The sequence below is a fragment of the Chlorocebus sabaeus genome, chromosome 11 (assembly GCF_047675955.1).
Source record: "Chlorocebus sabaeus isolate Y175 chromosome 11, mChlSab1.0.hap1, whole genome shotgun sequence".
NCBI lineage: Eukaryota > Metazoa > Chordata > Mammalia > Primates > Cercopithecidae > Chlorocebus > Chlorocebus sabaeus.
Window position 1 is genome coordinate 129,853,831 of NC_132914.1, and position 14,468 is coordinate 129,868,298.

Sequence of the window (14,468 nt, forward strand, 5' to 3'; positions counted from 1 at the left end):
CCGGGGCACAGGTCAGCACTGAGGCACAGGTTGGCGCCGGGGCACAGCTCAGTGCCAGGGCACACTGCCGGGTCACAGAGACCACTGAGGCTGGCTCTGCCTGGGGACCACTGGCCCACGGTGACAGTGCTGTGCTCACCTGCTCATCTCAAAGGCCTGCGACAGGCAGGTGTCCAGGTTGAGGTAGTGCCGGATCATGCGCCGGGCTCCATGGCGCTGCCAGTCCAGGACGCCATAGTTGATCTTGTCGGCCACACAGATAGGCACCAGCGGGAATTCCTCCAAGACAGGAATCTCACTGGCCAGCCTCTTCAGCTCCCAGTTGGACTGAACGGCGATGAGCGTGGGCCCCCGGCGCTCCTCCTGGGTCAAGGCACAATGGAAGAAAAGACCCAGGTGGGCCCAGCCTCAAAGGAGAGGCGACTCACAGCAGGATCCCAACCACCCTCACCTTGTAGGCGAGCAGGAATCGCTGGATGGCTCTGCAGATGGTCTTCAGGTCAGTTTCTGCCCGAACTTCGAAGGTATGTTTGGGGGGCGGCAGGAGCTCAGGGCCCACCTTCTCCAGGAGGAGGCCGTGCTCTGCTGAGTACAGGGCGCCAAGGTTGGGCATCTGGTTGCTGCGCACCTAGACAAACGCAGACCGTGGCAGCCTCACCCTGTGTGGGAGGAAGTGGGGGCAGCCCTGGGGCAGACTCCACCACTGCCATGGCACTGCCAATTCAATCACGACAGGCACTCATGGGCAAAGGCCCTTGAGGACAAGACCTGGAGGGCCCGGGCACCCTGGGAGATGTCCTCCTTCCCCAGACCCTGCTCCAACCAATGTGCTGCCATGGAGGGCCCAGGACTCACAGTGTCCAGCACAAAGACGGACGCCCTGCGCTGTGAGGGGATGAAGATCCCGAAGAGCGCTTTGTGGCCCTGTGCATGGTGGTACAGGTAGATATGGCGGATACTCCCTGCAGAAGGAAACAAGACCGTCACCCCAGATGTCTGGGAGGCAGGCACATGGTGGCGGCTGGTGCAGGCCATACCTGGTTCCAGGTAGCTGAACTGGGCCAGAGAGCGCATCTCCAGGTGCTCAAGAGCAAAGGTCTCTGCTTCCCAGCCCGAAAGGTGCCTCACCAGCTGTTTATTGACCACACACACACAGCCCAGGTGCACCAGGGCCCGGAACAGTAATGGAACCTGGAAGAGGTGGGCAGACAGGCTGGCAAGGGCTGGATGGGGGGGGGGCGTGGGCTCTGGCTGCCCACGTGACTCCTGCCTGGGATGTGGCTGTGCCCCTGCAGCTGCCCGGCCCACTGCCCACAGGTCACCTTTGGCAGACACCCTGCTGACATTCACTTCACCTGTGGGCACGAGTCCACAATCACTGCTGTTTCCCAGCCCACACCCTGGGTGGGTTTCTTTCCTCTATTCCACCCTGCTGGAGCCTCCCCTAGTTCAGCCGAGGGTGGCTGGGGAGTCACCTGAGTCTCATATACACCCTCGATGTCTGGTGCTGACAGCTCAGCGTTGATCTCGTTGATGTGTTCCTGGTACATGTCCTCCGGCACTGAATACTCATAGAGATTGTAGACCACATTGGAGCGAGGAAGGACCCGATTTACCTGGTGAGAATACAATGATGATCTCGTCACAGGGCGTAGGTGGTAATGTCTGTGGTGCACATACATGCACAGGCTGTTCCGAGTCCTAGGACTTCCAGTGCCCCTAACGATGGGGTACACCCACCATGCCACAGTCCACCTTTGTTAATGATTACAACTAAAAACTCTGGACGTAATTTTTATGTTATTTATTTATTTTTCATGGACAGGGTCTCACTGTATTGCCCAGGGTGGAGTGTAGCAGTGTGATCACAGCTCACTGCAGCCTCCAACTCCTGGGCTCAAGCGGTCCTCCAGTCTCAGCCCCCTGAGTATCTGGGACAAGGAACACACCACCCGTTTTTCTGTAGAAAGGAGGCTTCACTATGAGGCCCAGGCTGGTCTCAAACTCCTGGGCTCAAGCAATCCTCCCACTTCAGCCTCCTGAATCGCTGAACTGCAGGTGTGAGCCACCATGCCTGGCCTCTGGATGCAATTTTGAAAAGCACCCTGCAGCCTCTGATAATAGACAAGAGCTCTTAGAATATAGCAGCAGTCAACATGGTCTGGGGAGGCTCCCAGTTCATCTTCCTCCATTCTCTCATGGGTTTAACCTGAGGGTGTAGATGGCAAAAACTGAGATAAATCACATTTTCCTAGTCAGAGGAATGGAAAGAGAGCCCCTGGGGAAGCCAGAGTATGTGCATGGGGAACTGCGGAAGTGCGGGAGAGCTGGAGAGGGGGCACCCTAGCTTCCTGCATGGCGGGCTGGGGGAATCCTGGAGAGGAGAGTTGGAGAGAGGTACCCTAGCTCCCTGTTGGGGGAGCTGGGGGAGTCCTGGAGAGGACTTGGTTTCTCAACATAACCTCTCAACAAGGCTCAGGCTCTTTAGAGGAACAGCTAAGTCCATGTCTAGAAGTTCAAGGTGAATCTGGCCTCTCTTAGTGGCCAGAAAGCAAGGAAGTGTTCAAAGACCAACAGGGCATGTCAAAAGGACTCAAGTGCCAGCTTGAAGGGATCCGGCCAGCCCAATTTGGGATAAGTTGAGTCTCAAAAAGATACTGACCACCAAAGAGTCTACTGTCTGGCTCCATTAATATGAAGCTCTAGAAAGTCACATAGAGTTACAGAAATACAGAAATCAGGCCAGCAGAAGGTTGCACGGGGGAACAAAAGCACCCTCCGGGGTGATGGAAATGTTCTGCACCTGCGTGGGCATGTGGGCGACACAGACATAGTCATGTGTCCAAAAACCCAATCAACTGCATATTTTAAAATCTGCACTTAACTATATGTAAATTACAGTAAGTCCTCACTTAACAACATCAATGGATACTTGGAAACTGCGATGTTAAGTGAAGTGACGTATAGCAGGTCCTCAAATAACATCATTTTGTTCAACGCAGTTTCTTCCTTTAAAAAAAAAAATTCTGGGGCCAGGCGCTGTGGCTCACACCTGTAATCCTAGGACAGGCTGGCGGATCACCTGAGGTCGGGAGTTCGAGACCAGCCTAATTAACACAGAGAAACCCCGTCTCTACTAAAAAAATACAAAATTAGCCGAGTGTGGTGCTGTATGCCTGTAATCCCAGCTACTCCGGAGGCTGAGGCAAGAGAATTTCCTGAACCTGGGAGGCGGAGGTTGTGGTGAGCTGAGATCGCGCCATTGCATTCCAGCCTGGGAAACAAGAGAGAAACTCCATCTCAAAACAAACAAACAAACAAATGCATAAAAATAAATAAATTTTTAAAAAAACTCTGTAGAGAAGGGGTTTTGCCATGTTGCCCAGGCTGGTCTCGAATGCCTGAGCTCAAGCAATCCACCAGCCTCAGCCTGCCAAATTGCTGGGATTACAGGCATGTACCGCTGTGCCTGGCCAACACAGTTTCATTACAATGTTTCCGGGAAGAAAAAAAATCTGTTTCATCATACTTCAATTTTACTTAAAGTCATTTCACTTAAAATTGCAGTTTCTAAGGACCTATCAACGACATAAGGTGACGGCCTGCCGTGCTCCTTAACATACCTAACGCGTGTGTGTTGGGCAGGATTTGGCTACAACTGAACTTAAAACATTAAACACAGAGGCAGGATGATCGCTTGGGCCCAAGAGTACAAGGCTGCAGGGAGGCAAGATCATACCACTGCACTCCAGCCTGGGTGATGGAGTGAGACCGTCTCAAAAACCAAAACAACAAAAGTCAAACAAAAATCCACAAATCCATAGTAACATTTTAAAAAGAGAGGGAAAGTAAAAGGAATAAACCCATTTGCCATGCCCTACCTTGAAAATTAAAAATAATTTAAAGGGAAAAAGCATTTCTCTTGCTTAAAAAAAAACCCTGCTTTCTTCCCGTGCCGGTATCGCTCTCGCAAGCAAGGTTAACGTCCCTAAAACCCGCCGGACTTTCTGTAAGAAGTGTGGCAAGCACCAACCCCACAAAGTGACACAGTACAAGAAGGGCAAGGATTCTCTGTATGCCCAGGGAAAGCGGCGTTAAGACAGGAAGCAGAGTGGCTATGGTGGGCAAACTAAGCCGATTTTCCGGAAAAAGGCTAAAACTACAAACAAGATTGTGCTAAGGCTTGAGTGCGTTGAGCCCAACTGCAGATCTAAGAGAATGCTGGCTATTAAAAGATGCAAGCATTTTGAACTGGGAGGAGATAAGAAGAGAAAGGGCCAAGTGATCCAGTTCTAAGTGTCATCTTTTATTATGAAGACAATAAAATCTTGAGTTTATGTTCAAAAAAAAAAAAAAGAAAAAAAACCCTTAGTGTATCATACCTCTCATATCTTGCCTTTTTTTTTTTTTTGAGACGGAGTCTCGCTCTGTTGCCCAGGCTGGAGTGCAGTGGCCGGATCTCAGCTCACTGCAAGCTCCGCCTCCCGGGTTCACACCATTCTCCTGCCTCAGCCACCTGAGTAGCTGGGACTACCGGCGCCCGCCACCTCGCCCGGCTAGTTTTTCGTATTTTTTTTTTAGTAGAGACGGGGTTTCACCGTGTTATTAGCCAGGATGGTCTCGATCTCCTGACCTCGTGATCCGCCCGTCTCAGCCTCCCAAAGTGCTGGGATTACAGGCTTGAGCCACCGCGCCCGGCCTCGTATCTTGCTTTTTAAGGAATAAACTAGAGTTCACTTCCACCTGATCTACACAAAGCTCTTCGTTATAAAGGAAACAGCTAATATACACGGGGGACAGAATCAGAAGATATTATCCTGGAGCCCCATAGACCCCATGAGACATGGATGCTGACACCATCCAGTCAAATGTCGAGGACAGGATATTCACACAGTGCCAGAGCCTCCCTCCAGAGATGAGCTGACAGTCATAAAGAAAGGCAACCCAAAAGTAAGGGCACTTCTACACAGCCACAGCTCCACAGCACCACGCATCTAAAGGCAGCCACAGCGCCACAGCACCACACATCTGAAGGCAGTCGCAGTGCCACAGCACCACGCATCTGAAGGCAGCCGCAGCGCCACAGCACCACGAATCTGAAGGCAGCCGCAGCGCCACAGCACCACGCATCTCCCACCTGTTCTCTGTGGTCTCGATGCCTCTGCGTCCGCTTTCCTTTTTTATCCACCCACTTTGGTCTCCCAAAGTGCTGAGATTACGGGTGTGAACCACCACACCTGGCTCTGCATCTATCTACTTTCTAGATGCACATTCTACTGAATCACCTGGCTGGAATCGAGTTTCACCTTCTCCAGAAAACCTCCTTGTGTAGGTACAAATGTGCACACCTCATCGCCCCAGCTACATGTCACTTCTTACGTGATTCACAGCATCCAGTCAAGAAATGTGCTGAGCTGACAGAATAACAATGGGGGGTTTGGGCCGAGATGCCACCTAAGAGCCTTGGCGCACTCATGGCCACATGAAAACCCTCAGACTTTCTGCAGGTGGGAGGAGCCCAGCACAAAGACCCACCTACTGTAGGGTTCCATTGATATCAAATGCCCAAACAGGCAAACCCAGAGACAGGAAGTGGATCAGTGGCCACTGACGGCTGGGGGAGGATGGTGACAGGTAAGGGATGCAAGGTTTCTTTTTGGAGTGATGAAAATATCTGAATGGGGGGGCAAGGGGAGGGAGAGTATCAGGACAAACAGCTAATGCATGTGGGGCCTAATGCCCAAGTGACGGGGTGATGGGTGCAGCAAACAACCACGGCACATGCTTACTTATGTAACAAACCTGCACGTTCTGCACATGGATCCCAGAAATCGAAGTAAAATTAGAAAAAAAAAAAAGAAAATGTCAACATTGACTGGCAATAGTCATGCCACTAAAAGTCCATGAATTGTGCACTTTGAATGGGTGAGTTGGATGGCGTGTAACTTTACATCCCAATAAAGCTGTTAACAACCAAACATCCAATGGAGACAGAGTTCACAACCTCTAACAAACGCCACTCGGTTTGTCCCTGCGACATGGACCTCGAGGGCAGACAAGCTCATCGTGACAAGGACACCAGCAGCTCCATCCCCAGCACTCACTCTGCCCTAGGCTCTGCGCTCAGTGTTCACACACATTGTTTTGAGGAATTCCTACAACATCCCCATAAGGTACTGAGGAGATGGAGGCTCAAGGCCACGCTAGATCACGGGAAAGCCACCTCAGAGGCTGCCCAGGCAGATGACTGCTGAGGCCAGCACCAGCTGCCTCCCTACCTTGCGATACGAAGCGCCCTCCTCCGCTTTAGCAACTCGCTGGTTCACGTAGAACACACGGGGGATGCTCAGCCTGATGCAGTGCAAGTCACTGCCAACAAGCGCCCATAGCCTGAACAGGCCCGCCTGGCTGGTCTCGCTGATCTGAAAGGCCACACGGACATACAGCACGTCACAGGACACAATGGAACCCACACACAGGACCACCTCCCAGGTAGCTTCCAGCTTCCAGCACAGGGCCTTAGGCCTCCCTACGATGGGCAGGAAACTCCAGGCCCACTCTAATCCTCCCATCCCAGACCTCAGGGCCCAGACGGACACCCCATCCCTGGGCCATCAGCAGAGCCACTGCCCTCCCCTTGGATCAAGGTCTACACCTGCACAATCTGCCACGGAAGGTCCAGGATGCTGCGGGCAGTTCTTCGCAAGAAGCTCCCCAGCCCTGTGGCAGGACCATCCCGGATGGCCCCAGGCCTCAGCACACCCTCTGCTGACTCCAGACGCTGCCTCTTCCTGCGGGCAAGGCGCTGCCGGGCCTGCAGCTGCCACTTCTTCTTGTGGAACCGGAGCCAGACAAGCCACTCCTCCTGGGATGGATGGCGAGCACAGCCCATGTGCAAGTGGTGAGATGGGAATGCCCGCCACGACTTTCTCACAAGCAGCCTCCCTAGGAGTCAGGACGCATCTCGGGCTCCCTGGGCTTTGCAGCAGACCCCTTAGAGATAGTGTCACAACTGTGTGCCTTACCTGGGTGGTTCCTAGGGCGGGAGGCTGTCCCAAGATCTCCTGCCAGGGCACAGTTGGCGTGAGGTCCTGGGACTCCTCCTGGCTCTCCCAAAGAACTCGCTTCCTCTTCACAGCGACAGGGGCTGCTGGGTGAGGTGGCTTCACGAGGCCGAAGTCCTCCATGTCGGGAGCACTTGGCCTCGGACTGTCTTCTGAGGCCTCGGCCATCGTGACCTGCAAAAACCCAGTGAAGCCTTAAATCTCAGGATCTCCGGCTGGGCAGGGTGGCTCACGCCTGGAATCCCAGCACTTTGGGAGGCCAAGTCAGAAGAACCGCTTGGGGCCAGGAGTTTGGGACCAGTCTGGGTAACAGCAAGACCCTCTCTCTACAAAATATATTACAAATTAGCCAGGCGTGGTAGTGTGCCTGTAGTCCCAGCTACTTGGTAGGCTGAGGCAGGAGGATCAATTGAACCCAGGAGTTGGAGGCTGTGGCGAGCCATGATCACACCACTGAACTCCAGTCTGGGCAAGAGCGAAACCTTGCCTCATAAAAACAGGCAAACAAGAATCTCAGGATCTCATCCCCACAAATTCCACTTCTCGAAATCTAACATAAGTGTATCACCTGAAATGGGATGTTTGTTTACACAAGTTTATGAACTTTTAATAGTGAAGGCCGGGGATGGTGGATCACGCCTGTCATCCCAACACTTAGAGAGGCTGAGGTGGGCGGATCACTTGAGCCAGGAGTTTGAGACTAGCCTAGCCAACATGGTGAAACCCCGTCTCTACAAAAAACCGAAAAATTAGCTGGGTGTGGTTGTGTGCACCTGTGGTCCCAGCTACTTGGGAAGCTGAGGTGGAAGGATCACTTGAGCCCAGGAGGTGGGGGTTGCAGTGAGCCAAGGTTGTGCCACTGCATTCCAGCCTGGGCGACAGGGTGAGACCCTCTTTAACAGAACAAAACAGGCCGGGCGCGGTGGCTCAAGCCTGTAATCCCAGCACTTTGGGAGGCCGAGACGGGCGGATCACGAGGTCAGGAGATCGAGACCATCCTGGCTGACATGGTGAAACCCCGTCTCTACTAAAAAATACAAAAAACTAGCCGGGCGAGGTGGCGGGCGCCTGTAGTCCCAGCTACTCGGGAGGCTGAGGCAGGAGAATGGCGTGAACCCGGGAGGCGGAGCTTGCAGTGAGCTGAGATCCGGCCACTGCACTCTAGCCTGGGCGGCAGAGCGAGACTCCATATCAAAAAAAAAAGAAAAAAAGAAAAAAAGAAAGAAAAAAAAAGAACAAAAGAAAAGAAAACAAAAACAAAAACAAAAACAAAGTGAGGCAGGGAGCGGTGGCTCACTACTGTAATCCCAGCACTTTGGGAGGTTGAAGTGGGCGGATCACGAGGTCAGGAGATCGAGACCATCCTGGCCAACACGGTGAAACCCCATCTCTATTAAAAATACAAAAAATTAGCCGGGCGTGGTGGCGGGCACCTGTAGTACCAGCTGCTGGGGAGGCTGAGGCAGGAGAATGGCGGGAACTCGGGAGGCGGAGGTTGCAGTGAGCCGAGATTGCATCACTGCACTCTAGCCTGGGCAACAGAGCAAGACTCCGTCTCAAAAAAAAAAAAAAAAAAAAAAAAAAGAAAGTGAAAAGATCGAACTGAAAAATAAAATGTCACTCAAGACTACCAATAAGTAAATCTTCGCATTTTGCCATGTTTGCTCCAGTATGCTCTTTTTATAAGAAAGAAAATGTTGCAAATAATGGGTACAGCCCTCTTCTGTCTGCCCCCACACACCTTTAAATTTTTACCACATGTCCACAGACACACGCCACAGCTGTAAGTTTTAACTTAAATAGTAACATGTGGGACACATCTGACTGCAACTTGTTTCCTTTTTTTAATTTTTTTTTTTTGTTGAGACAGTCTCACTCTGTCGCCCAGGCTGGACTGCAGTGGCGCAACCTCGGCTCACTCCTAGCTCCGCCTCCTGGGTTCACACCATTCTCCTGCCTCAGCCTCCCAAGTAGTTGGGACTACAGGTGCCCGCCACCACGCCCGGCTAATTTTTTTTTTTTTTGTATTTTTAGTAGAGACGGGGTTTCACCGTGTTAGCCAGGATGGTCTCGATCTCCTGACCTCGTGATCCACCTGTCTCGGCCTCCCAAAGTGCCGGAATTACAGGCGTGAGCCACCGTGCCCAGCCTCCTTTTTTTTTTTTGAAACAGAATCTCACTGTTGTCCAGGCTGGAGTGCAATGGCGCGATCTCGTCTCACTGCAACATTGCTTCCTGGGTTCAAGCGATTCTCTTGCCTCAGCCTCCCAAGAAGCTAGGATTACAAGCACCTGCCACCAAGCCCGGCTAATTTTTTGTTGTATTTTTAGTAAAGATGGGGTTTCACCATGCTGGCCAGGCTGGTCTCGAACTCCTGACCTCAAGTGATCCACCCACCTCGGCCTCCCAAAGTGCTGGGATTACAGGTGTGAGCCACACGCCTGGTCCTGCAACTTGTTTCTTTACTCAGCCATGTGTTTTTGAGACTGACACCAGGTGAAACATGTACATATGATTCGTTCATTGTAACTGATGTAAAATGTTCCATCATACAAACACATCAGCCTGCCTACCCAGGACTTTGCAAATGAAGAATGACAAGTGCCTACTTTTTCAAAACTACAAACTTCGACTCAGCGACCATCTCTGTATGTGTTGCCTGGTCTTGGAGAACAACCACATCCACCTCTAGCACCAGGGATTTTCTACTTCCTACAATCTTGATACTCGATGCCACCACACTTACTTGCCTGCAGTGTGACCTGCTATCTAAAGACATCATGCTGCATTTACCTAATCAATGGTAAGGCCAAACATCTTCGTGGCCCTGTGCAGGCAACTCCCAAAATGGCCCGACTCCCACTTCCTGGTGTTCACACCCTGTGTGACTCCTTCCCTGAGTAGGGGTGGGACCCGGTGACTGCCCCTGATGAACAGATTCCAACAAAAGTCACGGAATGCCACTCCTGAGAGCACGTATAAAACACAGTGGCTTCTGCCTGGCTGGCACTCTCTCAAAAGCCAGTGCCATGCTGTGAGCTGTCCCGTGAAGAGCCGCATGGAGCAGGGGACCAAGGATAATGTCCAGACAAAGGCCAAGGAGGAACCAAGTCCTGCCATCCCCATGGGAGGGAGCTCAGAAGTGGGTCCTTCTCCAGTGGAGCCCTCGGATACACGGGTGCATTTAAGTTGCTAAGTTTTGGGGTCATTTGTTAGGCAGCAATAGACAGCTAACACACGTTTATGAGCCATTTCTAACTTTTGTACATTCTAAACCTCTTCAAAATGTGACTCAGGCCTTTGTTTCATGGTGACTTCTGTGCTACATATAAGTTTGTGTGTGTTGACTTCCTATCAGGAAAGTTTTCAAACATATACAAAAGCACAGTAATGAGCTCCCATGCTCTTATCACCGATGTCAACAATTATCGACATTCTGCCTTTCTTGTCCCAGACTACAGAAGATTTAACTTTTAATTAATTGATCATTCTTTCCCTTTGTGATGTTTTTCACATGTGCCTTAAAAAAGCCCTTCCCACCCCAGCATCATAACAACAGTCTCCTGAGCTGTCTACCAAAGATTTTAGTTTTCTTTTTTTTTTTTTAAGACACAGGGGTCTCGCTCTGTCACCCAGGCTGGAGTGCAGTGGTGTCATCTTGGCTCACTGCAGCCTCAACCTCCCAGGCTCAAGTGATCCTCCCACCTCAGTCTCCCAAGTAGCTGGGACTACAGGCATGCACAACCATTCCTAATTTTGTTGTGTAGATTTTTTTTTTGTAGAGATGAGGCCTCCCTGTGTTGCCCAGGCTGGTCTGGATCTTCTGGGCTCAACTGATCCATCTTCCTTAGACTCCCAAAGCACTGCAATTACAGGCATGAGCCATCGCACTCAGCCTTATTTTTACACTCAGTGTGACACAGCAACTTACTTCTTCAAATATGAAAAACCATTTTTACCAGCATCACTCACTGCAGTCCACTCTCTCCTTAACAATCTGTAACGGTTCCTTTGTGACCTACCAACTTCCAACCTCCAGGAGAGTCTGTTTCGAGACTCCCAATCGGCTCTACTGCTCTCCTCTCATCATTAAGACACCATGATAGAGTGTCTCGTTACACAGTAAGATTAACATGCCCTCCTTATTCTTCAAAATTCTTTGGTTATTCTTATCCTTACTCTTTATATGAATTTTAAGATTCATCTGTCAAGTTCTATCCAAAAAGCTTTTTGCAGATTTTTTTATTGGAATTACACTGAATTTTATGAATTAATATGGGGCAAACTGCCATATTTCAATACTTAGTCCTTGCATCTGTAAAGATGGTACCTCTTTTTATTACTTAGGTAAATTTTTATATGTTCAATAAAGTTGTGTATAGGCCAGGCATGGTGGCTCACACCTGTAATCCCAGTGCTTTGGGAGGCCCAGACAGGAGGATCACTTGAGCCCAAGAGTTTAATATCAGCCTGGGCAACAGTGAGATCCGCCCACCTCGGCCTCCCAAAGTGCTGGGATTACAGGCGTGAGCCACCACGCCCAGTCAAAAGCTATAGATTTTTATCTTACCTTGGTATCTAATTGTTGCTGAAATACATATTAGTTAACACAAAATCTAGGTTTTCTTACATTTTCTGTTAAATTATATCGTCTGTAAATAATAAGCTGATGTCTCCCTTTTCAATCCTTAAAATTCAATTCTTTTTCTGGTTTATCTCCAAACTGTTTTGAACAGAAGCAGTGGTTAAAAGGCATCCCTTTGTTACTCCTTACTTCAGTGCTTCCAGTATTTTGTGGTTAAGTGTGAGGTCTGCTGTTAGGTTTCGAAAACACTTTATCAGGTTAAGAAATATCTCGTCTATTCTGATCTTGATTGTTCAAAGCTTTATCATGAACAGATGTTAAAGTTTTACCACGTGTTGTTTCTGCATCTACTGGAGATGATCCTATGAGTTTTCTCCTTTAATGATGAATTAGTAGATTTCTCTCAAGAAAAACTCACTTGGCAGATTCTAAAATTAAACAGTGCTTGCTATTCTCGGCATAAGTCCTAGTTGGTCATATCGTTATTGTTCATGTATGTTAATATTTTTTCATCTATTGTTCATGGCCCGTAACTTTCCTTTCCTGTTTTCAATTATGTTACCAAAGTAACAAGGATTGCCAAGGTTACCAAATGAGCTAAGTGTTTTTTTTCCTTTTTCTCTTAAAAATCATTTGGGTTTGGTGTTTCTTTTACACTTTTTTTTTTTTTTTTGGTCTCTCTTTTTTTTTTCCCGTCTTTTTTTTTTTCCTTTTTGTGGAGAATGGGGTCTCACCATATTGTGCAGGTAGGTCTCAAACTCCTGGGCTCAAGCTATCCTCCCGCCTCTGCCTCCCTGAAAGCTGGGATTATAGGCATGAGCCACCACGCCTGGCCTGTTTCTTTGTAAGTGTCAATTTCTGTAATGGTTAAAGTTCTATTCAGGTTTTCATTACTTCTTAGGTCAGTGCATAACTTGAGGATACTGTCCATTCCATCTATGTTTTCCAACTGTTTAGCAGAAAATGGGAATCATTCCATTTTTTAAGGCTTTACTATATCTATAATGATGTCTATTTTCATTAAAATAAAAATAAAAAACTCCATCCTGAAAAACATGTAACCAGCCAGTATAACACGACAAAACCTTGTCTCTACAAAAAAATACAAAAATTAGCTGGGTGTGGTGGTGTGCACTCATAGTCCCAGCTATGCAGGAGGCTGAGGCCGGTGGATCAATTGAGCCCGGGAGGTCAAGGCTGCAGTGAGCCATGATTGTGCCACTGTACTCCAGCCTGGGTGACACAATGAGACCTTGTCTCAAAAGAAAAGAAAAAGATGTGACTATTTCCTAAGTCTTTTCAAAGAACAACATTTTAATTGTATTGCTTGTTTCACTCATTCTGGCTCAATTTTGTAACCTCTTTCTTTTCTTTCTTTTTTTTTTTGAGATGGAGTCTCGCTCTGTCACCCAGGCTGGAGAGCAGTGGCACGATCTCGGCTCACTGCAAGTTCCACCTCCCGGGTTCACGCCATTCTTCTGCCTCAGCCTCCCCAGTAGCTGGGACTACAGGCACCCGCCACCACGCCTGGCTAATTTTTTGTAATTTTAGTAGAGACGGGGTTTCACTGTGTTAACCAGGATGGTCTCAATCTCCTGACCTTGTGATCCGTCCACCTCAGCTTCCCAGAGTGCTGGGATTACAGGCGTGAGCCACCGCGCCCAGCCTCTTTTCTTTCTTGAGTTGGGGTCTCCCTGTGTTGCCCAGGCTGGAGTGAAGTGCCTGTTCATAGGTGCCATCATAGCCCACTACAGCCTCAAATTCCTGGGCTCAAGCAATCCTCCTGCCTCTCAGCCTTCTGAATAGCTAGGACTACAGGTGTGTACCACCATGCCTGGTTACCTTTGTAACTCTTTATAACTTCTTTCTGTCTACTTCCTCTGACGGATCTGTTGTACTCTAACTTCTTCAGTTGGAAACTTAATTTTCTATTTTTCTTTACTAATATATGCATTTAGATATATAAATGTGTATACAAGTCCTGTTTAACCGCATACTACAAATTTTGATAGTGTATTTACATTTAGTTCCAAGTATTGTCTAAGTTCTATGACTTTTTCGATCCACAAGTTATTTATGTGGTTTTTTAGCACATACAAACATGGTCTGTATTTAAGTTATCTAGAACTGGTTGCAGCTTACTCTGTGGTGTATATATATGGTCACTAATTTATGTATTCTTGAAAAGGATAGGTATTCTCTAATTTTAGTGCAAGACTACATTTGTTCACTAAATGTATTATAGCTAGTGACTAAATCTAGTTAGTTGATTGTGCCATTCCAAACATATTTTTGCTGATTTTTGGTCTGCTCCAACTATCAGTTGAGGGAGGGATGTCAACATCTCCCAAACCGATTGGAGGTAAATTCTTCTTATAATTAGGTAAATGTTTACATTATTTAATGTGAAGCTACATTGTTACAATTAGTATATATTTCCAGAGAATTGTGACTTTCAGTATTATTTAACAACCGTCGTTATGTTTCCTAATACTTTTGGTTTAGAGAGTATTTTGTCTGGTATTAATACAGCTGCATCAGCTTTCTTTTGGTTAACATTTATCTGGTATACATATTTTTTAGTCCTTTTGCTTTTTCTATGTCCTATCTTTTCAATTTAACTCTTGGCTGGGTGCAGTGACTTATGCCTGTAATTCCAGCACTTTGAGAGGTCGAGGCAGGTGCATTCACCTGAGGTCAGGAGTTTGGGACCAGCCTGGTCAACATGTTGAAACCCCATCTCTACTAAAACTTTAAAAAAATTTAAAAACTTAAAATTAGCTAGGCATAATGGTGTGCTCCTATAATCCCAGCTACAC

The 14,468-nt window shown here is 48.4% G+C and overlaps 1 protein-coding gene and 1 pseudogene across 4 annotated transcripts in view; one reads left to right on the forward strand and one right to left on the reverse strand.

Moving 5' to 3' along the window:
• POLE (DNA polymerase epsilon, catalytic subunit) overlaps window positions 1-14,468 on the reverse strand; it is a 65,268-nt gene that overhangs the window by 18,595 nt on the left and 32,205 nt on the right. For all 4 annotated transcript variants that reach the window (XR_005239149.2, XM_073021274.1, XM_037994821.2 and 1 more), the window contains 8 exons: window positions 7,026-7,238; window positions 6,656-6,865; window positions 6,279-6,422; window positions 1,476-1,616; window positions 1,038-1,191; window positions 856-962; window positions 452-628; window positions 140-363 (listed from right to left, as the gene is read on the reverse strand). Coding sequence is in view for 3 of the 4 variants with exons in the window: in XM_073021274.1 (XP_072877375.1) it covers window positions 140-363; window positions 452-628; window positions 856-962; window positions 1,038-1,191; window positions 1,476-1,616; window positions 6,279-6,422; window positions 6,656-6,865; window positions 7,026-7,238 (1,370 nt within the window). In the remaining variant the exon portion in view is untranslated. The remainder of the gene's footprint in view (window positions 1-139; window positions 364-451; window positions 629-855; window positions 963-1,037; window positions 1,192-1,475; window positions 1,617-6,278; window positions 6,423-6,655; window positions 6,866-7,025; window positions 7,239-14,468) is intronic.
• Window positions 3,934-4,357, forward strand: LOC119622569 (large ribosomal subunit protein eL42-like; annotated as a pseudogene).